Consider the following 24,740-nt stretch of genomic DNA (forward strand, 5'->3'; position numbering starts at 1 on the left):
AGCGACACGCCGAGATCCACTATGATTCTTTGAAGACTCCTCACGATCATGCCCGCGACACCCCGACGAACTGTCGGTGACAGCCTAGTCGCCGGCAGTCACCTTAAAATTGCCTGTGGGACAGGCCCTTAAGTCCCTTTGTAATTCCGATTTCTAGATTCTCTCCCCATTTAGAAAATAATGAATGCCAATATTCATACTTCCAAAATGCATGACTCCACACTTTACTACATTATATTCCATCTGCCACTTCTCTGCTCACTCTCCCAACCTGCCCTAGTCCTTCTGCAGAGTCCCTGCTTTCTCTATCTTCCCCTCCACCTATTTTTGTATCATTCACAAACTTGGCTACAAAGCCTTCAATCCCCTCATCTAAATCATTAATATACAACTTGAAGAGCAGTGGCCCCAGCACCGAGCCCAGCGGAACTTCGCTGGTCACAGGCATCCAACCAGAAAAAGCCCCCTTTATTGGCACTCTTTGCCTTCTGCCCTCGAACCAATCTGATATCCATGCTAGTATCTGCCCTTTGACACCATGGGCTCTCATCTTCCTTAGCAGCCTCTCATGTGGCACCTATCAAAGGCTTTCTGAAAATCTAGGTAAGCAACATCGACTGACTCTCCTTTGTCTGTCCTGCTATTTACTTCTTCAAAGGAGTAAAACTAATATATTGCGCTACACCTGGTAATAATTCCGCATCTCTTTCAAGTAATACTGTACATAAGATATAAAACAATTGCTGTTTCTGATCTTTCATAGAAACATTACAAAGAGGGCTGGGAACGTGTGAAGAAGTCCATTAATTATCATGCTGATGCTGTATCTATTCAAAGTGCTAAGGCTTGTAGAAACATTGCAAGCGATGTAAGTATAACACACTCGACTGAATATTAATGTTTGCGGGGCTGAAAATTCTGATCCAGCATTCCAACTGCGCAAAATTTGCAACGCTTGCCTCTAAAACTCGCATCAATCACCGAAAGATTCCTCTTTTACAGAATGATATGTTATTTACGTATTTTAATTCTGCATCGTCAATTATGTTCAAGGGTATTTTTTGGGGGAATTGTAACTTTTGGCTTCTTTCCGTCGTTGCCTTGTGATTTGACCGTATTTGATTTTATGGTAAAACAAAGACAAAGGTTTGTTGTAGAAATTTGTATTAATGATGTTTGGCAACTATGCTGTCAAATGTGAACTGTGTCATGTTGAATTGGGTCAGTATGACTTAAATACATGTTAGTAAGAGCAGGATTGAGACTGATAAATGTGCACAATATACAATGGAAGCAAACCATTCGGTGCAATTGATCCATGCTGGCAATTAGATGTTTCTGATTCTAGTTTTACCTTACATCTGCCCTACCAAAATCTTTTAAAGTAACAAAAAAACTCAACTTTCCCTTTTTAAGAGAATTTCAACCTTATTTGTTTTCTTATTGGTACACACTTGTATTACCGATACCATTCTAGTAGATCTGTTTACACCCTGCTGTACCTCGGAATCCTTTCCATAATATAACAAATTGAACTGCACACAGTGCTCCATGCTCCATGCTAAACTGCACACAGTGCTCTATGCTAAGGTTCAATATAGGTTTAAAATTAATTCTCTGCTACTTAATTCCAGTCCCCCAAAAGTGCTTTTTGTTAATGTTTTGTTACATTGGTGAATTGTTTATTTCACTGGACACATCCTTTTGATCCGCCATTTACATTCTTATTGTATACAAGTGTCATGATCTCACACTATTTCTTTCTAAAATCAAAAACTCATACATCGCTGAAAATGTACACTAACTCAACATTGTAGTCATCCTCGTATTGATGGCTCAAAGCTGGCCATTTTGGTTTATTCTGCAATTTTGGAAATAGTGTTTTTGATTCCATTTCTAAATTGTTACTCAAAGATGACCGCACCATCCCCTCTAATAAAACTTTTGAAGATTATTATATTGGATATAGGAACATCATTTGAAAGTGTCTACCATTCCAAGCTGCACCATTGATGGTGCACTAATCGTGAAAGGAATTAATGTCCAAACATTATTTTAATTAATTATTATTTAATTGTGTTGGGGTCAGTATCTGACTTGATGGTTCTGCACTCCTGATTCAATCTGCAAAGCTTTATTATGCTCATGAGGACTTGTATTTTAAACTTCCACTCATAGCTAAAGCTACACACTCAGCCAAGGTTAATATTTTCTCTAATATAATTGGTTAGTGTTCCATAGATGTAAGACTAATGTATTAATGTAAGCTAAGTGTCATTGATGTGTATCATTAATTTGAATCATTCCTCTTCACTTACCCCTCCACATCCCTCGACAATTGGCCCTGTAAAGGAGGTGTAACATTAGTCCCTTCACCTCCTCCCTTAATACTGTCCTGGGATCTAAACAGCCCTTCCAGGGTGAGGCAGTGCTTCACCTGCGTCTGACCAGGTCTACTGCACCTAGTACTCACGATGTGACCTGCTCAACATTGGCGAAACCAAATGGAGACGAGATGACCTTTCTTACGGAGACCTGTGCTCTATCCATAATGACCATCACAACCCTCAGGATGCACATCATTTTAACTTGCCTTTCCACCCTCAGATTGACCTCTCTGTCCTCGGCCTTCTCCATTGCTACGGACAGGTCAAATGCAAATTGAAAGAACCACATCTCATATTCTCCCTGGATAGCATACAGCCCAATAGTATGAACATTAATTGTTCTTGTTTCAAGTAACCTATGGCCCACTACTCACCTCCCACTCACACTCACACTCACCTAAGTTTTCTTTTCACTTTGTTCACATTTCCTATCCCTTCTCCCTACCTGTTCATATCTGCCCAACAACCCCTTTTCATCTGGTTCCAACCATCATCTACCAGCCTTTGTCCCACACCTCCAGCCTCATCTAATTCCATGTCCATGATCACCTCCCCATCTGCTTCCACCTCTTCTCCACCCGCTATTGTACTGCTATATACTGGCAATCTATCTCATTCCCTCTCAGTCCTGATGCAGAGTCTCAACCTGAACTGTTGACTTACACCTTTTGGCTCCACAAAATACTTCTTGACTCACTAGGTTCTTCCAACATTTTGTTTGCTGTTGTAAAGTCACAGAGCATTGTAGCTGACAGGACAATACAATCTCTGCTTTGACAGGGGGAAATCTTTGCAATTAAAGGCTGCAAAGCTATGTAATAGTGGTATAAATTAACCAGTGGATACAGTTCAGAAACAGGAAGTCAACAATTGCTCATATATCGCTCATATATTACATCCTTGTCAATTAGTGTTGGAATTTAATTCAAACAAAGATTGAACCAACTTTTCAATTGAACCATAAAATTAAAGTTAATAAGTTAATCAACTACTAATGAGAAAGAATAACATTTCTACTTTAAAGTAAAATACTATTTAAGATCAATGAGATTGTGCTATTTCTTTACAGTACAAATATAAAGAGATATATCGCAATCAGCTAGGACACCACATTGGATGCCGAGACATCTATGATGACCCCAAAATGGTCTGGTGCATGCATGTAGCAAAGATGCAGAGCGACAGGGAATATAAGAAGAACTTTGAGAAAACCAAGACCAAGTTCAACATGCCGGTCGACATGCTGGACATCCTGTTGGCCAAGAAATGCCAGATTCTGGTCAGTGACATTGACTACAGGCAGCGCCTGCACAAGTGGACCTGTCTCCCAGACCAGAACGATGTAATCCAAGCTAGGAAAGCCTATGATTTGCAGAGTGATGTGAGTAAACTTAATACTTTCTTCATATTTACTGCTAAGTCATCTTGAGATAATAAATATAATGTAGCTTTAATCTATATTTAATGGTAAAAACCAAAGAAAGAAGCATTACAGCTTTACAAAGCGATTTTTCTTCCTTTCAGGATGTCATAAGGTGTTTTAAATCAGTGGTATACTTCAGAACCAATGTTTTGAATGTGGCTGTCAGATTGTCAACTAAAAGCTTCTATAACAGCACTGTGAAAACCACTGAATAATCTTTTTTAAAGTCAGCAATGGCTTAAGTGATGCTAGCGTTGTTTCGGAATAATGCCAGTTGTCTTTTACATTCACCCGAGAGGGAAGATTGGGCCTTGGGTTAACATCTCATCCAATTGCTGCTTGCTTTTTTCATTGTTTTACAGAATGTAGCAGTTACGTAAAGGATTGGCGTTTATTGCCAAATCGTAATTGAGAAAATCGTGGTGTGCAGCTTATTACAGCTCAATATGGAATCAAGGGATATGGGGGAAAAAGCAGAAACTGGGTACTGATTCTGGATGATCAGCCATGATCATATCGAATAGCAGTGCTGGCTCAAAGGGCCGAATGGCCTACTCCTGCACCTATATTTCTAATATACCATTTTGAAAATATTTTGATTCGCTGTTATAGTTTAATAGAAATAAAAAATATTTTAAATTTCAGAGGGCAGTTAATAGTTAAATATTTTATTATGGAACAGAAGTTAGATAAAAGCCAGATTGGGTAAGGTGTTCTGATTTCCATTCCTGAAGGACTTTGCTAATTATATGGGATTTTACAATCCAATATTTAGCAATCATCTTATTTTTAGTTCATGTCAATTAATTTAATTCACTAAATATAAATTCCCCATCTATCCTGATGGGATTTGGATTTATATCTTCAGATAATTATTCTAGGTCGGCCTCTAATCCAGCCATTTAGTCGCATCAACAACATAATTTCAAAATTTGAAGTCTGAACGTGATTAGTGCTCTGTGAATAGGGGATTGAGATCACTCAGTATTATAGTACCAATTACACAGCTGGATCCTAAACTGCTCAGTTACCGCTGTATTCCAAATGTTTTCTACTTTAATCTACGTTATTTAAAGTTGAAGTGTTTGGTGACCTGAAGTAATCTTTCCAAAAGTGAGAGGAAGAAGTCTGATCAATAAATCTTTTGTTCAAATCTGTTCTGAATTCAAAACAGTATTTTCAAAAGTCTGGGAAGGGGGATACATGTGGATGGGTACTTGATAGTTGGCATGGAAATAATAGACTTCTAGGTCAGTTTCTGTTCTGTGACACTGTCAGGAACCTATGTCAGGAAGGAACCTGTCAGGCAGGAACTGCCAATGCTGGTTACACCGAAGATAGATACAAAATGCTGGACTATCGCAGCGGGACAGGCAGCATCTCTGGTTGGAAGGAATGGGTGACGTTTCGGGTTGAGACCCTTCTTCAGACTATCGTCTTCAGATTTCAGACCATCTGTCAGGAAACTTATAGTTGTTTGGGAAATGGGATCAGAGGAGCAAAGAAAAATTATTTATTTAAAATGGAAAAGACTAACAGATAGCTATAAATAGATAATCATATCCATGGTATTTAGCAATGTAGAAACATAAATTAACAATTTCCTTTCATTTGATGCAGATTATTTACAAATCCGATATGGAGTGGCTGCGTGGCATTGGATGGACTCCTACGGATTCTGTTGATGTTAAGAAAGTAAAACATGCCCAGGATATTTTAAGTGAGGTAAGTATGTGTGACGCTTTCCAGCATTTGAGCAGATGCTTAAGATGATTATCAAAAATTGAGAATGTAAGCATCTTCAGCCTGTAGCTAATGCGGTGCTGGCTCGAAGGGCCAAATGGCCTACTCCTGCACCTATTGTCTATTGTCCATTGACATGCCCAAGATTTAGATGGAATTTGCATTGATCTGCGCCCCATGTGTCCATAATATTGTATGGTGGAGCAAATTGCAGTGAAATTATAGGGATGTGCTAAAGTCTTAGAAATAAAATGACAGGGACTTCAACTGTCTTAATGCATATTGAAATAGTACCACTACGGGAGATGCTTTTGTGATTATTCGTTCAAAAGAATTATCTAAACACTGTAAATGGCTCGATTGTAATCATGTATTGTCTTTCCACTGACTGGTTAGCACGCAATAAAAGCTTTTCACTGTACCTTGGTACAGGTGCCGATAAACTAAACTGAACTGGTCATTGAAAGAAGTGACACAGATTGTAAAATTGTTTAAATATTATATGATACTGGTTTTGAGCAAGGAAATCAAGAGGTATGTGTGGATCAGTTAAATCAATTACCTGCTTTTGTAGTCTACACTCAATGCAGCCAAATGGTTTTTTTGCAGCACAGACACAGAAGCAATTGCTCACTGGGCAAAGATTTCGTTCTCAAGGTCAAAATGGTTGAGTGTACACCAAGGAACAAAAAAGCATGAGCAGAGAAGGAACAACCGGCTACAATCAGATATCTGTAGCACCAGATACTTGACTGTACATGTTAGCCTGTTGTCACCTTTTCTGCTGTAGCACGAGAACAATAGTAACAAGAAGGATGAGAGGGGATCTTATCGAAACGTATAAGATTATTAAGGGGTTGGACATGTTAGAGGCAGGAAACATGTTCCCAATGTTGGGGGAGTCCAGAACCAGGGGCCACAGTTTAAGAATAAGGGGTAGGCCATTTAGAACAGAGATGAGGAAAAACTTTTTTAGTCAGAGAGTTGTGAATCTGTGGAATTCTCTGACTCAGAGGGCAGTGGAGGCCAATTCTCTGAATACATTCAAGAGAGAGCTAGATAGAGCTCTTAAGGATAGCGGAGTCAGGGGGTATGGGGAGAAAGCAGGAACGGGGTACTGATTGAGAATGATCAGCCATGATCACATTGAATGGCGGTGCTGGCTCGAAGGGCCGAATGGCCTACTCCTGCACCTATTGTCTATTGTCTATTGTCTATTGTCTAAGTCAGTTCACATACCTGACTGATGTATAGAAACTTAATAGTGACCAGTTTATGCTTATGTCTTCTAGTTTTAAATACTGCACATGTAGATGCATGTTAAATGACAAAAGAAAACTATTGAAATATTTCAAGAGAATAGGTTTTGCTGTAGATAATTGAATAATCTTCACAATGGAAGACCTTTACAAAATGGGCATGTTCTTGAATCTTGTCACTGTTATCACATACTAGCGAATCTTAGTTTGAACCACAGCATCATACTTGCACTAGTTTTGTATCAACATGGAAAAATATTTCACCCACACTTTCTTTTACTAATCTCTATTGTCTTGTCTTCAACAGAGAAGCTATCGGACTAAAGCGGAAAGCCTTGCATTTACTCCTGTGGTAGATAGAGTTGATTACATTACAGCTAAACAAAGTGCGGCCATCCTGGATGATGTTAGTACAAGTTCTATCTTTTTGGAAACCATATCTTAAAAATTGAAACAGGTTGTACATATTTTGTACCCAATTTGCATGTAAAAGTAATATTCGGCAGGTTAGATTACATTGGTGATCATTTCTGGGTCAAACATCACCTATTGGGAAGTTTAGAGTTTAGAGATACAGCGTGGAAACAGGCCCTTTGGCCCGTCAAGTCCATGCCAACCATTGATCATCCATACCCGGGTTCTATGTTATCCCACTTTCACATCCAACAGACTGGGGGCAATATTGCAAAGCCAATTAGCCAATTAACCTACAAACCTGCACGTCTTTGGGATGTGGTGGGGAAACTGGAGAATCTGGAGTAAAATCAAATGGTCACAGGGGGAATGTACAAACTCCGCATATGCAACGCCCATAATCAGGATTAAGCCCGGGTCTCTGGCGCTGTGAGGCAGCAACTCTACCACTGCGCCACCATGTGGCTGTTCTATTCCCCTTTGTGCAGTTGGTATTTGCCAGCATCAATATGTGTTAGTATTCCATAATTCAGTGATTACCAACATAAATTAATGCAGTGTACAATGAACTCCTTTGATTAACAGTTAATAGAATGCAAACCGGGCAGCAGACCAGCAAACAGACATTAAGGGAGCTCAACGTTTAATAAAGCATCTGTCAGACTCATTTTCATGACTCAGTAATAACCAGAAGAATTATTGTATATTGTCTGAGGATACCAAGGGTAGAGTCATCAAGAACTAAAGGGCATAGGTTTAAGGTGAGAGTGGAAAGGTTTAACAAGAACCTGAGAGGCAATTTTTTCACACAGAGGGTGGTGGGTATATGGAAAAAGCAGCCAGTGGAATAATTGAGACATTAAAAAGACATTTGGACAAGTACGTGGAAAGGAAAGATTTAGCGGGATATGGGCCAAACGTGGACAAATAAGATTAGCTTAGATGGGGCATTTTGGTCAGCAAGAGCAAGTTGGGCCATGCAGCCTATTTTTGTGCTGCATGACTCTATGGCTCTAAAGACCTGTGAGGGCATTAGCACATGCATAGTTAACAAAAGAAAGTGAAATCTGTTTTACAAGCTCATTACTTTTCCTCCGCTGCATTGTAGTTTGATGATTGTTTCACACAAATCCTCCCTTTCATTTTTTAGATAAAATATCGTGAAGAATGGAATGCTACTAAGACAAAGTACACCCTGGTCGATACACCCACTATGGTCTCGGCAAGAGAAGCTGCCAAAAACCTAAATGAAGTAAGTAAGACATGGATATTTCCAAACTAATTCTGGACCCCCGTTGTGCTTGTCCCTCAATTAAGACATCATCTTTACCTGCTCTCCAGATAGTTTAAAACCATCCACATCACTAGACGAATAATTATTAATAATTCAAATCTACATTACAGTCTAGAATCTGGTGCAAAATTGGCGCAAAAAGTACAAGAGGAGAAGAAAGTTGAACTTTTGACAAAAGCTGATATTTCTGGCGTAATATTTACCGAGAAGTTGAGATTTTGTTATAAGGAACGAATGAAAACAACAAATTCCATTACATAGAATTTACAGCACAAACTAATGACTAATGGTATCTGGAATTTATCGTCCATAGGTGTGTCCTCTTAAATTCATAATGATATTCTCATGTTGGCAGCACAGTGGGGCAGCTAGCAATTCAGTCCTCTGGTACTGCCAATGTGGAGTTTGCACGTTCACCCTATGATTGACGATTATCCCCTGGGTACTCAGATTTCTTCCCATATCTCAGAACTAATTATAGTTCATTGGTGCAATTCTTACATTCTGTTCTTTTCATCAGAAATTGTACAAGGATCAATGGGAGAAGATGAAGGCCATTGGTTACAAAATCCCAGTCGATGCGGTGTCACTCTGCCACGCCAAGTCATCACAAGCCATCCAAAGTCAGGTAGGTCTTGGTCGACACTGTTGCCTGGGTACATCAGCAAATATTGTATGGCATGTTAAGAAGAGGTACTGATGACACAACCAATCTAGTTCACTATGGTATGAGGATTTCTGACCAATTTCACAACCTTTTTTCAAATAATTGAGGGAGGTGTCCAAGTGAATGTGTTTTCTCCATTTGTAATTTTTTCTTGCTGCAATAATTCATGCACAAATAATCCAAAATTTGTGCAGGTTACTGGGATCATTAGCCTTAGTAAATTTCCTTAGTGTGTAGGTGATATGGGGGAAAGAAGGTGATGGGCTGGGAAGGTTGTTGGATATGTGGGGAGAATAAATGGGTTCAGTGTAGATCTTACCAGTAAATTGTATGTACTTGCATTAAGAATGTTAGACAGTTGGTTTTCATGATTACTCATCATATCATAAAAGTGCCTCCGTAACTCAGCGGTTTCAGGCAGCATCTCTGAAGAGAAAGGATGTTTCGGGTCAGGACTCTTCGGGTTGGGTCGCGGGCCTGATACATCACCCACCCTTTTTATACAGAGATGCTGCCTGATCTACTGAGTTATGCCAGCACTTTGTGTCTATGTTTGGTATAAATCAGCGTCTTTGTTTCTATATCATAACAGTAGCCTGGCTTCCTCCATTTCGATATTTCTTTTTCTAATCTAAATTAATCAGACGCATGTCATTACTTTTTCCAGCTGAAATACAAAGCTGATTATGTCAAGCAGCTTGGCCACCTGATTGGAAGCCGCAATGTCAACGATGACCCCAAAATGGTTTGGTGCATACACGCAGGCAAGATGCAGAGTGATCTGCTGTACAAGAAGGATTTCGAGAAAACCAAATCCAATTACACTATACCAGCCGACATGCTGGATATCCTCATGGCTAAAAAATGCCAGGGCTACGTCAGCGAGATTGACTACAGGCGTCGCCTGCATGAGTGGACCTGCCTCCCAGACCAGAACGATGTGATCCAGGCACGGAAGGCCTATGATTTGCAAAGCGATGTGAGTATGAATAAACTTTTATTTAGCTTTACACCTTCATTACCCCTCACCACCACCACACCCCTCCCTTCCACCCTCTCTCCGCCATTCTGAACACATTGATTCACACTAGACACCAGCATGTCTCTCTGGTACTTTGCCCAGGCATCATGAGGATTTTCACAGCAACTTTTCATCCTGCATTTTCAGCTGCTATTTGGCATATCAGTGGTAGGCTCACTGCAAAAGATGTCGTAACTAGTGTCTCTTGACATTTTTCTTTCATTATCAATTATTGGTCCATTAATCTAATAGCCAAGTAAGAGATATCAAGATTGGGATATAAACAAACAAGGAGTCCAATTGGCCCTCTGTGCCTATCGAGCAACCTCATTTGTTGCATTCCTTCATCTTCCTTTGGGGTCCTGACAAGCATTTTTCCTGAAGTACTTCTCCAATTCTTTCGTAAAAGTCCTGGTCAACTCTCTGGTGTCACGGTGGTGCAGCTAATGGAGCTACTGCCTCACAGATCTAGTGACTCTGGTTCAATACTTTAATCTGGTGCTGTCTGTGTGGAGTTTGCATGTTTTTCCAACTGACTGCATGGGTTTCCTCCATGTGCTTCAGTTTGCTCCCACATCCCAAAGAAGTGCGGGTTGATTGGTTAATTGACCCCTGTAATTTGCCCTTCATGTGTCAGTGAATTGTAGAATCTCAAGGGTTAATGGAGATATGGGAGAATAAAATAGGATTAGAGTGAAAGGGGAGTCAATGGCCGGCATGGTCTCATTGGGCCAACGGGCCTATTTCTATCTCTCTCTGACCACATGGATTTTCCTCCCAAATCCCAAAAGTTGGTAAGTTAACTGGTCACTCTAAATTGCACCTACATGCATGTCTGTGATAGAATCTGGAACAGGTTGATGGGGATGAGGGAAGATAAAAAGGGATCGGTGTAGGATCAATATAAGTGGGCGCTTGATGATTGTACACTCGGTGGACCAAAGACTTTTTTCTGTGTTATCCATCTGGTTCTATACAGTCAAATTGTTTCAAATCATAATTAGTCTCCACTTTTAAAAAAAAGCCTTTCCTCGTTGATTTTTGGCCAAATTTCAAATTTGTTTTAGATTCTGAAATTAGATTTGAAGCAGAATGTGTTGCAAATCGCTTTTCTGAATGATCGGAGACCATTCCTTCTTTTTCTAGTTCTTGTACAAATCAGATCTTGAATGGGTCCGAGGGTGTGGCTGGACTCCCCTGGATTCAGTAGATCATCGAAAGGTGAAGAGAGCACAGGAGATATTAAACGATGTAAGTATAGCCATACGATGGTTTGTTGTAAAGGTTTCTCACGCGATTTCGTTTGAATAATATGCCTGCTTTGCTTCTCCCTTTTCAGAGAATGTATAAAGAAAACGCCAAAGCCAACTTTGCCAAATTTACCTCAATTACCGATCTGCCAGAAGTGGTTCTTGCAAAGATAAACACACACAATTTGAGTGATGTAAGTATTTCTCAAACATTTCACAACAAATAAACTTTGCACTTGAAGTGCAGCTCGACATCATAGCAACAGAGAGATAAATATCTGGAAGCAATATTTTCTACACAAAAGACATTGAAGACATAGCATTCCCTTTTCCAAAAATCTGTGATGCTGCATCAATGAGTTTTCAAGAATGGGATATATAGATTTATTTTGGTTAAGCATGCAACAAAGCACAGGTGCGTAAGTGGAATTAAAAGCAGACCACCTATGAACTAGTAGCATGGAGTACCAGTAATGGGAAAGTCTAGAACCAGTTCACTACCTGACTAGGATTTATCCTCCAACATTTTCACCACCATCAATGGGATCCCACTACCGGCCACATCTTCCCATCTCCACCCCCTTTCTGCTTTCCGCAGAGACCGTTCCCTCCGAAACTCCCTGGTCCACTTGTCCCTTCCCACCCAAACCACCCCCGCCCCAGGTATTTTTCCCTGCAACCACAGGAGATGCAACATCTGTCACTTTACCTCCCCCCTCGACTCCATCCAGTCTTTCCAGGTGAGGCAGAGGTTCACCTGAACCTCCTCCAACCTCATCTACTGCATCCGCTGTTCCACGTGTCAACTTCTCCACATCGGCGACACCAAGCGCAGGCTGGGCGATCGTTTCTCTGATCACCTCCGCTCAGTCTGTCTTAACCTACGTGATCTTCCGGTGGCTCAGCACTTCAACTCCCCTTCCCATTCCCAATCTGACCTTTCTGTCCTGGGCCTCCTCCAGGACAGAGTGAGGCCCAGCGCAGATTGGAGGAACAGCACCTCATATTTCACTTGGGTAATTTACACCCCAGCAGTATGAACATTGACTTCCCTAACTTCAGATAGTCCCTGCTTTCCCTTTCTATCCCCTCCCTTTCCCAGTTCTCACACTAGTCTTCGTGTCTCTGACTACATTCTATCTTTGTCCCGCCCCCTCCCCTGACATCAGCCTGAAGAAGGGTCTTGACCCAAAACGTGACCCATTCCTTCTCTCCTGAGATGCTGCCTGACCTGTGAGTTACTCCGGCATTTTGTGTCTACCGTCACTACCTGACGACTTACCTATCTTTAAAACTGATTGGCAGCTATTTGCAAACATCTGTGAGATATTCCCTGATATAGATAAGAGAGGTTTTGCTAAGCAGATGGTTGGACAAATGCCAGAGATGAAAAGACAAAAGGAATAAGATAGGAATAAAAGAGTTGCAAATTGTGAAGCCAGAGGAAGAAATAGAGGTGGAAAGGGAGGGGAAGGAGAAAAATGATTGTGTCCAGGTAAGGCACTAGGAAGGTGGAGAGGGGTGGGGGGAGGGGGGGAGGAGTTGGTTAAAGTAGTTACTTAAATTTGGAGAATTCAATGTTCATACCATTAGGTTGCAAGCTACCTAAATAAAATATATGGTGCTGTTTCTCCAGTTTGTGTATGGCCTCACTCTGGCAATGGAGGAGGCACAGGAATGAAAGGTAAGTATGGAAATGCGAAAGGGAGTTAAAATGGTGAACAACCAGGAGATCCAGTAGGCCTTGGCGGTCTAGGCACTAGTCTTCGGTGAAACAATCGCCAAGTCTATGCTTGGTCTCTGATTATATTAAGTTGAGTTTTTTAATCTATTGGTATATGATGTTTTTCACGTTCGTTCCCATGTTTTTTTTTAATGTTGGATCTGCTGTGTTAATAACTGTGTTAATGCTGTGTTAATTCTAACAGCTCATTGATCTCATTTTTATCAGTTGAAATACAAAGAGACATTCAACCTTGAGAAAGGCAAATACATCGGTTCCCCTGACACACCTCAACTGGAACATTCACGGGAAATGGCCAAGCATGTTAGTCAGGTGAGTGTTAGCATATTGTGTTTATAAATTGTATGACATGCTGTTGCTTTATAACTTTATGCATAATTAATCTTCTTCAGTACTCATTTCTAGAAAGATAGTTGAGTAGTTTCTCAGTTGTTATTGGTTTAAAGTTTTGCATTGTGCTTTGATACATGTGGTTTATGCCCTACAGAAATGCTATAAGAATGCATGGGAAGGCAGCAAAGCTTTAGGATACAATTTGCCTCCAGACTATCTTCCTCTGGTTGTTGCTAAACATGCTGAAAATGTGAGCAGTAATGTAAGTAGAAACTAATCCCTTTTTTATATTTGTTTCTGGCATTCATTGAAAGTCTCCATAAAGCATTGTAACCCTGAATTTCATTCTCCAGCTAAAATACAAGCAATTGTATGAAAAGCTCAAGGGACATTACTTGGCTGGTGGAGATATCAAAGATTTCCCTGCTATCATCCATGCAATGGCAATGGACAAAATGAGGAACATGGTATGTTAATATTCAAATTCACTCTGTTTACCATTGTGTTGTGATCTCCTCCCAAGTATTTGTTGTTAAAAGAAGAACAAATTACTCTTCACATATGATAGGACTCATAGATTAAAATACCAAACTTTTATACTGCTTTAGCATGGTTTTAGAGAAACTTTAAAGTTGCCGTTAACTCATCATGTTAACGTAACAGAAATGTTAGCCTGTCTATATTAAATTGGTTAGCATTGTTGTTAAATTAGCAGGCAAAGTAATGTCAAAAAAGAATATTTGGCACGAATAAAATATCTAATATTGCATGACTTGCATTTAAATTTAGGAGCTTTTTTAGCTTCCTCCATTTGAGGCTGTTTGGATGATCATTAAAATAAAAAAAATCCCCAATCCATATGTTTGTATCTCGTAAATTGTATGAAATATTATTTCTGATATGCTAAGATCATTTATCATACTCTACGACTTTGTTTATTTCCTTTACTTAGATGGACTACAGGCAGGATTATGAACATACCAAAGCTGCAGTTCACATTCCCAATGACATGATAAGCAACATTGTGGCAAAGAAATGCCAACAAATTCTCAGCGACATTGAATACCGCACCTATCATCATCGTTGGACCTGCCTGCCTGATGAGCATGATGTCATTCGAGCCAAGAATGCTCAAGAGATCTTGAGTGATGTATGTATCAGATCATTAGATTTGTGAGTCTTATCCATAAGTAGTGGGACATTTTGGATCATTTGATATTTGATATTTGAGGGCTTGTGTTTGGAAATATCTAATTTTGTGGGTTTTCATTGTAGGCCTTAACATTGATTTGAATGAGCATTGTAGATCAAGAAAACTATATCCTTCCATCAAAGGGAAGAACATTTGCCACTCTTGCTAATTTACATTGTGTAATGTTAGACAATATGAATTAGACTCGTGAAGAAAGGTTTTGCATCTCTCAACAATAGCAGAATTTGGTCAACCCTTTGGGGCAGGACAAGTCTTTCCGTGAAACCCAAAAACCAGCTGACTAGGACAACTTGCAAATCTTGCCCCAGTTGCTTTAAACAGCAACATTGCAACTGAAGTCTCAACCGTAACATCGAGACAGATGGGTGGCAGTGATAATCAATGCACTACATGTACAAGATGAAAATTGGCTGAAACACTACTGATTGCTTGCGTGGTTGCTGAAGAGCTTTTACCTCTGAGCAAAACAGAAGGTTCTGCAGCACTGATATTTCTGAGGAATTCACCATCTTTGAAAATTCTCTTCACAGTACAAACCATGCTTGCCCATTGCGGTTATAATTATTGACAGTGATGCAATTAAAAAGAGCTGATAGGGAAAGACTTCTTTCACTAATATTTTATATCCATGTTACAGTTTGTGTACAAGGATGACCTGAACTGGCTGAAGGGTATGGGATGTTATGTTTGGGACACTCCGGAAATGTTACGAGCAAAAAATTCATATGGCCTGCAGAGCGAGGTAAGGGATATTTAACCTTTCAACAAATATTCCCGCACTTTAAGTGAAACTAGACCAAGTGGACCCGTTGGGCCCAAACCTCTCCTGCATTGGTGCAGCACCCTCTCCTCCCCCCCTCCCCTTGCCCCCCCTCCCCCTCTCCTTCCCTCCCTCCCTCCCCACTCCCTCCAACCCCCCTCCCCTTCTCCTCCCCCCATTCCATCCCCCTCAACCCCCCTTATCCTCCCTCCTCCCTCCCCCCCTCCTTCCCTCCCTCCCTCCCTCCCTCCCTCCCTCCCTCCCTCCCTCCCTCCCTCCCTCCCTCCCTCCCTCCCTCCCTCCCTCCCTCCCTCCCTAGGAGATATATTTAAACTTTAAATGTGAATAACTTAAAAAAGATAACACTGAATTCAATGAAACTTCTTCCATTAGCACCAAAGGGACGACAGTGATTAAGGCGCGCTATCGTGTACCGTTTCGGCTGTAGTTCAGGAACAAACAAACAAACAAGATTTTTAGTAAATAGATGACCAAAGTTGAAGTCAGAGTGCTTGTAAATTTGCAACATTATAAATATTGTTCCATCCAGAAAAAGAATATTTTTGCAATGTGCGTAATTGTTTTTTAAGCATGAGATAACCACTTGGGATATGCACTTAGACCCCTTTCCAAAGATCAGTTTACTTTACAATATAAAAACCTAATCTTATTACATAGTTTGCTGGTATGCAAGACAGAAAAAAGCTTCAGTAACTGCTCACATATATTTTCTATGCCTAATATTTCATAAAATTTTGAGTTTCTAACCTCAGGAAAAGCTTGTAAGTGAAATGTTAACTTGAAATAAAAGGAAAAGAACTGGCAAGTCTTTTGGATGTTTTACTGCCTCATTTCAAGACATTTGGATAGAAGGAGGTTCAGAACCTTCCGGTAATCTATTATTACATGTAGTTTGGCAGGTGTAGTGAGAGTGTTGGTGGAATGTGAGGGGTTGGAGTCAAGATCTTGCACATCTGTAAAATCACCTCTCATCCTCCTACACTACAAGGACTACAAGTTTAATATGAATATAAAGAGTAAAATCAGTCAAATATAGTGGAGAGTCACATTGCATATCTATTGTCTCAAATTAGTGTCAGCTTCGGTGTACATCACAAATGAAGCCTTCAGTTTGACTAAAAGGGTGTCCAACAGTATCTGGATTAATACACTAGATTGACTGTAATTCATCATTGTGTAGAAATGTGCAGTGTTGAGCGGTCCTGACACTATCATTGAAATTTCAGTAATGCCCAAAGCATTGAATATCGCTGAACTGGTATTATGTCTTCATGTTTGCACAGTTGCAGAATTTGAGAAGGAAAATGCATCTTCCAGGGTTGATGTATATCTTCGAGGGATTGTGTTGAGGGGTTGACAGGAGAGGACGAAAGGCTGGTTTCATTTGGCCCGGGGAGGGAGATTCAATTTTGCGTTCAGACTGTTACCTCTCAAGGGGGGGTGTGGGAGTGTGGAGATTTGTGGAGTGAAGATGGAGTCCTAGGAAGGGGAGTGTGAGTGTGCCAGTCTATTGGGAAGTCAAAAGATGGGAGATTGGGTCATGGGAGAGGTAAGGCCAGAGCAGCCAGGTGATGAGATAGATGGCTATATATTGTATACATGGCATATTGTATAGATAGATCCAAAGGAATAAAAGAAAAGTAATAGGGCTTTCTCTCATGAGGTCCAAGCTATACAATGATGTGTACGTTTGGTGTCCTCTGAATGATCAGTGACATTCGCTCTCACGATATTATGTTTTAATTTCCTGATCTTTTGAGCTTGGAATAATATGACTTGTTGCACAGGTGCCTAGTCACATTTCTAAAAGGATGCAAAATTACCACAACAAAAAAAAATTTGATATTCCATTTCACTGTGGAGAAAAGTTGCTTAGGTTTCAAATAAAGAGCTTTACAATGACACATTTCTAAGCCGCTTAATAGAATCCATTTGAAATTTGATTTATTGCAGATTAAGTACAGAACTGGTGGAAAGAAGAACTTTGAGAACTACACTGTGGTTACTGATACACCAGTCTATGTGACAGCTGTCCAAAGTGGTGTTCAGTTAAGTGATGTAAGTATCCTTTTAACAGCCGAGGACAACTTGGTCAATGAAAGATAGGCTGAGATTGTTAAGATTATAATCCTGTCGGTACACTTTCAATTTATCATTCGATGTGATATTTCCTGGAGTTCTTTTTACATTGGGCTGCTGTTGGTGAGGTTAGTGGGTGAACATTTAAGAGAGTATTCCTCTTGATATACTATTTTAGCACATTTTTACCATTAATTGCTGGAGGAAGGATCAAGCACCTACATTGTGCAAATTAAATATGAGCACACATTCCAGAACCACTTTAAACTTGGCATCAACTGGGTGGAACTTGCATTAATATCAGAGCCCAGAGCGATTAGTCTGGAGATGCAAGTTCAAATCCCAGCTGAGGGGTTTTAAGTTCAGTTAATGAAGTAAATATGGAAATAAATAAAGATTAGCATCAATAATGTTGACCATGAAAGTGCTAGCGTTGTTTGTAAACCCAAGTGGTTGACAAGAATGCTGTTGGGTTGACATTCCAGACAGCATTATCCAGTCTGGACTCTGTGACTCAAGACCCACAGTAGCAAACTCGGAAATGGCCTTGTTGACATTGTTTCTGTGACAATTAGGTATAGACAATAAATGCTGGGCCTGCTGGCTCCATTCACATCGAGTGTGAATACTCAGTATCAGAATTGGATGTAGTTGACATTGTTCACAGCTTGCCAATTTAGGTGGAGTTTTGAGCCTAAATGTTTGGGTGTTTTGATTTCTCAACCACACTAAAGTCTGCCCCTTTGCTTCAACCTATTGTACCCAAGTGATTTTGAATCTTTTCATTTACTACAGCAGGCTTCCTGGAGTAAAACTGTCACAATTGCTATATTTATTGTCCAGTCGTTCATCCCTGCTGTGTTGGCAACAATCCAAAAGAAGTGTGTGGAAAGTGGCAAATGCCAACTTCCCAAGCATGTCTCCATCTCTATAAAGTAAAGAATTAATGCTGGAATTTAGAAGATTGAGGGGGGGATCTTATAGAGACTTACAAAATTCTTAAGGGGTTGGACAGGCTAGATGCAGGAAGATTGTTCCCGATGTTGGGGAAGTCCAGAACAAGGGGTCACAGTTTAAGGATAAGGGGGAAGTCTTTTAGGACCAAGGTGAGAGAGTTTTTTTTCACACAGAGAGTGGTGAATCTGTGGAATTCGCTGCCACAGAAGGTAGTTGAGGCCAGTTCATTGGCTATATTTAAGAGGGAGTTAGATGTGGCCCTTGTGGCTAAAGGGATCAGGGGGTATGGAGAGAAGGCAGGTATGGGATACTGAGTTGGATGATCAGCCATGATCATATTGAATGGCAGTGCAGGCTCGAAGGGCCGAATGGCCTACTCCTGCACCTATTTTCTATGTTTCTATGTTTCTATGTCCACCTATGGGTACCGTTAAGATTTATTTTTTATTTGTCAGATTACTAGGGTTTACTTCACAGCATGTCAATGATTGTAACCTTCAACTAATCAAGAGGCTGACATTTTTTTCTTCCAGATTAACTACAAAGCAGACTATGAGAAAACCAAAGACAAGTACACGACCACTTTAGACACTTTGGATTCCCACAGGATCAAGGACCTTAAGTCTATGTATAGCAGTGTAAGTTTTCTGCATGGGGGGGTGTCTTAAAATGGAATAAATGGGCAAGGAATATGGTTCAAACATGGGCAGGTGGGACCAGTGTAGATGGGGCATCTTGGTTGGCATGGACAGGTCATAAGCCAGCAAATGCGCAGTAATTAAATGTACTGAATGAGAGCACATTCAGTTATACAGATCAGGATTTCTCCGTTCAGTCTTAGGCTGCCACAAAATGGAGGCTGGTGACAAATGGTATGAACTATCACCTTCATGCAGTTGAGCGACAACCTGCAATGGTGATGGCTCTCTGGAGTTGTGGAGCCAGATTATTGGGGGGGGATTAATGAGGAAATGTATACATTTTTGTAAGAAAGGGAATTGAGAGCAAATGAGAATTGACCCACAGGAGGAGTTGAGGCCTGGACCAGTTCAGCTATACTTCTACCCCTATTTTCTTACGTTCTTGTGTTTGGAGAAAAGTGGGATATGAAAAGAGAAAAGGGCAAAATTAATTATTTCACCGTTCTCGGTAAGTGAAATGGCTGAACCAAAATGAACATAAAATTATCATATATTTCAATGAAACATATGGTATAAGAAAAACCCTGACTGACGTTTATAAAATTATGAGAGGCATAGATAAGGTAGACATAGAACATAGGATATGGAACAATACAGCACATGAACAGGCCCTTCAGCCTACAATGTCTGTGCCAAAAATGATGCCGAGACCATCTTTTATCTACCTGCATATAATCCATATCACTATACATTTTTAACTTTTCCAATAAACAGAATTTCCCAGCAACTCCCCAATCCAATCATTGACCATCATCAAAGTTATACCAAATTTGTTCAAAATTCTTGATGGATATTCAGACATACTTCAGTCTTAATCTGCCTGCTATAACTCTCAAACATTCCCATTAATAAAGTTATTTGTTGAGGATTCCAGGCTAATCTCACCATCGGCCCACATTCATCCTCCTCCCTCCCCCCCCCCCCCCCCCCTTCACCTCCTACAATAAAATATAAAGGCTTGGATTTCTGCAAAAAGGTAAACTGCAGAAGTTCGAGTAGGATTATTTTTACTTAAATTATTGAAAACCACACTTTTGTTTTGTGAGGTTTAATGAATTATTTCAAAGCAAAGTCTGTGGAATGTGACTTGAAACTCACAACATGCTGGTCTAGAAGAGACAGCGAGACAACTGACACTTAAAATTAACAGACAAAGTTAGAAAGGGAAGATGTCTGAGCAGGAAGAATGAAAAGCACATAGGTTTTAAATTCAATGCACACTTTGCTAATTTTCAAGAATTAATTATGTTATGCCCTTGTATTTCATGACACACATAAGCCTTATGTATGCTAGCAGCCTTTATTAGTCATGCAACATGCTAAATAGTAGTTGGCTTATATTTGCTCGACTAAAATGTCAAAATCCTTTTACCTTGAATATTATTATAATAAATTTATAATGCATGTGGTGGTGTCACTTGTATTTGTCTTATTGGATTTCCCCTGTTTATCAGTATTGATTTCTACCTAATCATGATAGCAGGAGAATTTGTAGCTTTCTTTCGCTGAAATATTTATCAGGAATTTGGATTAAATTGGATTATTTTCTTCCACATTTTGTTTTTCTAGAATATCTACAAGCAAGCCTGGGATGCAGTAAAAGCAACAAGCTACACAATCCCCGGGGATTCCTTCTCGATAGCTTTGGCGAAGAATCAGAAAAATGTGTTGAGTCCAGTAAGTAGAGAATTATAACCACATATGCAAAGCAAAGTAAACAATTCTGAAGCGTGTCGTCCAAAGTAAATGCCACCGGCAACAATCGAAGGATATTTTTATCTATTCATTTTCTTTGATCGAGGATGCCAATACTGCATATGCTCAAATTTTCAGATAAAGTACCGAGAACAATATGAGAAGTTCAAGGCTATCTACACATTGCCACACTCTGTGGAGGAAGACCCACGCACCCTGCACTGTCTGAAAACTGGGAAATTAATCCTTGATGTAAGTAGGTGCTCAGATTGCACAATGTACTCAGAGTGATTCATCCTGCATAACTTATGTTATTCTCCAAAAACAAACATGACTTTATGCCTGCCCTATGTCACACCGTTTCTGCCCGGCTTTGAGCAAGAGCTGTTCCAGAGATTAAATATACCTGCCATTGAACACACTTGAATCATTAAATATCTTCTCCTCAAAATAAAGACAGAGAATTCTGTGTGTGGGGAACCCAATTCATGACCTTCCACAAAGTGACTGTGACAAGTCTCTGTGACTTTAATTTAATTTAAATTTGCAAATGAAAGTTTTCATTCTCAGAAATACTTAAGATTTCAAGGTCAGTTTATTGTCACATGTACCGATTAAGGTACAGTGAAATTCAGATTACAGCCATATTAAGAAAAGCAAAAAGAACACACAACTAGATAAAAGTTGACATAAACATCCACCACAGCTGATCACCCATGTTCCTCATTGTGATGGAAGGCAATAAAGTCCAATCTCCTTCCTCTTTATTGTCCCGCGGTCGGGCAGTCGAACCATTCGCAGCCGGCGGTCGAAGCCCCTGTCGGGGCGATCGAAACTCCCGCGTCGGGGCGGTCAAAACTCCTGCGGATTGGAGTCCCCGATGTCGGTCTCTAACAAGAGACCACGGGCTCCATGATGTTAAAGTCCCGCAGGCTCCCACGGTTGGAGCCCCAAAGAGGACACCCCCGACAGGGATTGTGAGCTACGTGATGGTAAGTCCCGCAGGCTCCCGAGATGGAGCTCCCAGTCGGTCTCCAGCAAATGCCGCCAACTCCACGATATTAGGCCACAGTGCGGATGGAGATACGATACGGAAAAAAATCGCATCTCCGTTGAGGTAAGAAATTAGAAAAGGTTTCCTGCAACTCTCCTCCCCCCCCCCCCCCCCCCTCCCCCGACACAAAACAAGCTACAGAACACTAAAAGACATACATTTAACACATACAAAACAGACACAAAAAAGGAAGGGACAGATGGACTGTTGGCGAGGCCAAGGTATCAAAGCCAAAATTATTGATTCAAGATTCAAGATTCAAGATAGCTTTATTGTCATCCAAATTGGACGAAATTCAGTCACCCACAGTCCAACAACAAAAGCATCAAAATAAGCATTAAAATTACACAACCCCCAAAACACACAAAAGAAACATCCATCAAGAAACCATCCATCACAGTGAGTCTCCTCCAGTCCTCTCCTCACTGTGATGGAAGGCCACAATGTGATGCTTTCAGATCAAACCATGGCCCTCTTTCTTCATACTTCATTCTTCATGCTAAGTGAAAATTAACTATTCTCCTTCTTTGTAATCTTCAATACCTATTTATTTTGGCCAGTTCTTAATGCCCAATTTACTGCATTTATTTTACGTTAATATAACAAATGTAACTTTTGGAAAGTTACAAATACATAACGAAGGAACCATTCAGGCCTGCAGTGGCCATCACAATAGTTTCTCAGAGTGAGAAATCACGGTAATTTTTTCTGCATTGTATTTTGTATGCCAAGGTTTCGTTCAATAAGAATAGGTTAAAGGGCAAAAGTTTGGAGATTCTTGACCATTCTGCATTATGTTCTATATAGCGTCTGTATAGAGATAATTATGAAAAGAACAAGATGAAGATACACATCATGCCTGATATGTTGGAGGTGGTTGCCGCCAAAGAGACTCAGGCAAAGGTCAGCGAGATTAACTACCGCAAGTATCTTCACGAGTGGACTTGCCTGCCAGATCTGCAGATTAATCTTCATGCCAGGAAAGTCAATGAACAGCTTAGCGATGTAAGTGCTGGATTTCATTTTATATCTCACCCCATTGAAACTTGTGAGGACTAACAAAAAATTTGTTTGCACATATCTAAAAAAAACACCTTTCTCGGCAAATGTGGTGTGACTCAATGTTGAATTTCAAAAGGAAATTGGATGTAACTTTGAAATGGAAAGCAATTGTAGGTCAAGGCATTGAGAACAGAAGACCAGTTCCGATTGGATGCTCTTCAACAAGGCAAATGGTCCTCTTTTATGGAATTTTCTGCTTGATTCAATGGGTAAATGTATAATCAATAGACAATAGACTATAGGTGCAGGAGTAGACCATTCGGCCCTTCGAGCCAGCACCACTATTCACCGTGATCATGGCTGATCATGCACAATCAGTACCCCGTTCCTGCCTTCTCCCCATATCCCTGGACTCCGCTATCATTAAGAGCTCTATCTAACTCTCTCTTGAAAGCATCCAGAGAATTGGCCTCCATTGCCTTCTGAGGCAGAGAATTCCACAGCTTCACAACTCTCTGACTGAAAACGTTTTTCCTTATCTCCGTTCTAAATGGTCTACCCCTTATTCTTAAACTGTGGCCCCTGGTTTGCGAATCCCCCACCATTGGGAACATGTTTCCTGCCTCTAGCTTGTCCAATCCCTTAATAATCTTATGTCTCAATAAGATCCCCTCTCATTCTTCTAAATTCCAGAGTATACAAGCCCAGTCGCTCCAGTCTTTCAACGTACAACAGTCCCGCCATTCTGGGAATTAACCTCTTGAACCTATGCTGCACTCCCTCAATAGCAAGAATGTCCTTCTTCAAGTTTAGAGACCAAAACTGCAAACAGGTGTGGTCTCACTAGGGCCCAGACAATCAGATTGATAAAGGTCTGAGGTTTGATTTCGGAACTTTCCGAAATGAGGCAATCACAACCATGTTTGCAAATGTCACTTCAGCATACCCACGGTATACAGCAAAATGTTGAATTAGAACTTGTAGATACTCCCTATTTAACCATTTAGCCAAGTGTTTGTTTATCAATGTCAACAATGATGCTCTGTGCCTGAACGTCTTATTGACATTCATCATCTATACCAACATATTGCAGGGAAAATGAGGATGAGGAGGGTTAATAGAGCTCTAGGGGCTAGTGGAATCAAGGGATATGGGGAGAAGGCAGGCACAGGTTACTGATTGTGGATGATCAGCCATGATCACAATGAATGGCAGTGCTGGTTTGAAGGGCCAAATGGACTCCTCCTGCACCTATTTTCAATGTTTCTATATTCCTATGTTAATCAGTCCTCTTAGTTTACATCTCCAGAAGGAATCTATGTTCCTCTACACAGATTCTAGTTTTCTCTTCAAGTGATTCCAGATTATTTATCTGAAAATTTATTCCTACCGATGAATGGTTTATTCATCCCATTTTTCACTTTATATTTCTCAAGAACATAACCTCTCAATGTAATCCTTTCAAGACTAAGTCCCCTTAACTCCAAATATATCTCTGTTGTTCAAGTGACTGACTCTGAGCAGTTGCTGGTCTCCATCTCTTTTGTATACTATTCAAGGACCTCTCAGAAACGGGGCAGGTATTTGCAGGGTAGTTTGGACGACGCAAGATGAGTAAGAGGGCAGGAGGAAGAACAGTTCTACCATCCACAACTGGAGAGTTAATGGCATTTGTAGGAATGTGCCCGTGCAAGAGGTCCATGCCATCAAGACAGAAGGGACA

General features: G+C 40.4%; 1 protein-coding gene across 1 annotated transcript in view; it reads left to right on the top strand.

The window, feature by feature from the left end:
- The window catches only part of neb (nebulin), a 234,885-nt gene that overhangs the window by 120,192 nt on the left and 89,953 nt on the right, over positions 1-24,740 (top strand). The window contains exons 79-97 of the mRNA XM_078404318.1: positions 764-868; positions 3,457-3,768; positions 5,431-5,535; positions 7,120-7,218; positions 8,377-8,478; positions 9,041-9,148; positions 9,855-10,166; positions 11,355-11,459; positions 11,548-11,652; positions 13,410-13,514; positions 13,690-13,797; positions 13,889-14,002; positions 14,488-14,685; positions 15,386-15,490; positions 17,483-17,587; positions 19,099-19,203; positions 20,836-20,943; positions 21,100-21,213; positions 22,823-23,020. Of these exons, the coding sequence (XP_078260444.1) occupies positions 764-868; positions 3,457-3,768; positions 5,431-5,535; positions 7,120-7,218; positions 8,377-8,478; positions 9,041-9,148; positions 9,855-10,166; positions 11,355-11,459; positions 11,548-11,652; positions 13,410-13,514; positions 13,690-13,797; positions 13,889-14,002; positions 14,488-14,685; positions 15,386-15,490; positions 17,483-17,587; positions 19,099-19,203; positions 20,836-20,943; positions 21,100-21,213; positions 22,823-23,020 (2,613 nt within the window). The remainder of the gene's footprint in view (positions 1-763; positions 869-3,456; positions 3,769-5,430; positions 5,536-7,119; positions 7,219-8,376; positions 8,479-9,040; positions 9,149-9,854; positions 10,167-11,354; positions 11,460-11,547; positions 11,653-13,409; positions 13,515-13,689; positions 13,798-13,888; positions 14,003-14,487; positions 14,686-15,385; positions 15,491-17,482; positions 17,588-19,098; positions 19,204-20,835; positions 20,944-21,099; positions 21,214-22,822; positions 23,021-24,740) is intronic.

Source organism: Rhinoraja longicauda, chromosome 8 (assembly GCF_053455715.1).
Source record: "Rhinoraja longicauda isolate Sanriku21f chromosome 8, sRhiLon1.1, whole genome shotgun sequence".
Classification (NCBI taxonomy): domain Eukaryota; kingdom Metazoa; phylum Chordata; class Chondrichthyes; order Rajiformes; family Arhynchobatidae; genus Rhinoraja; species Rhinoraja longicauda.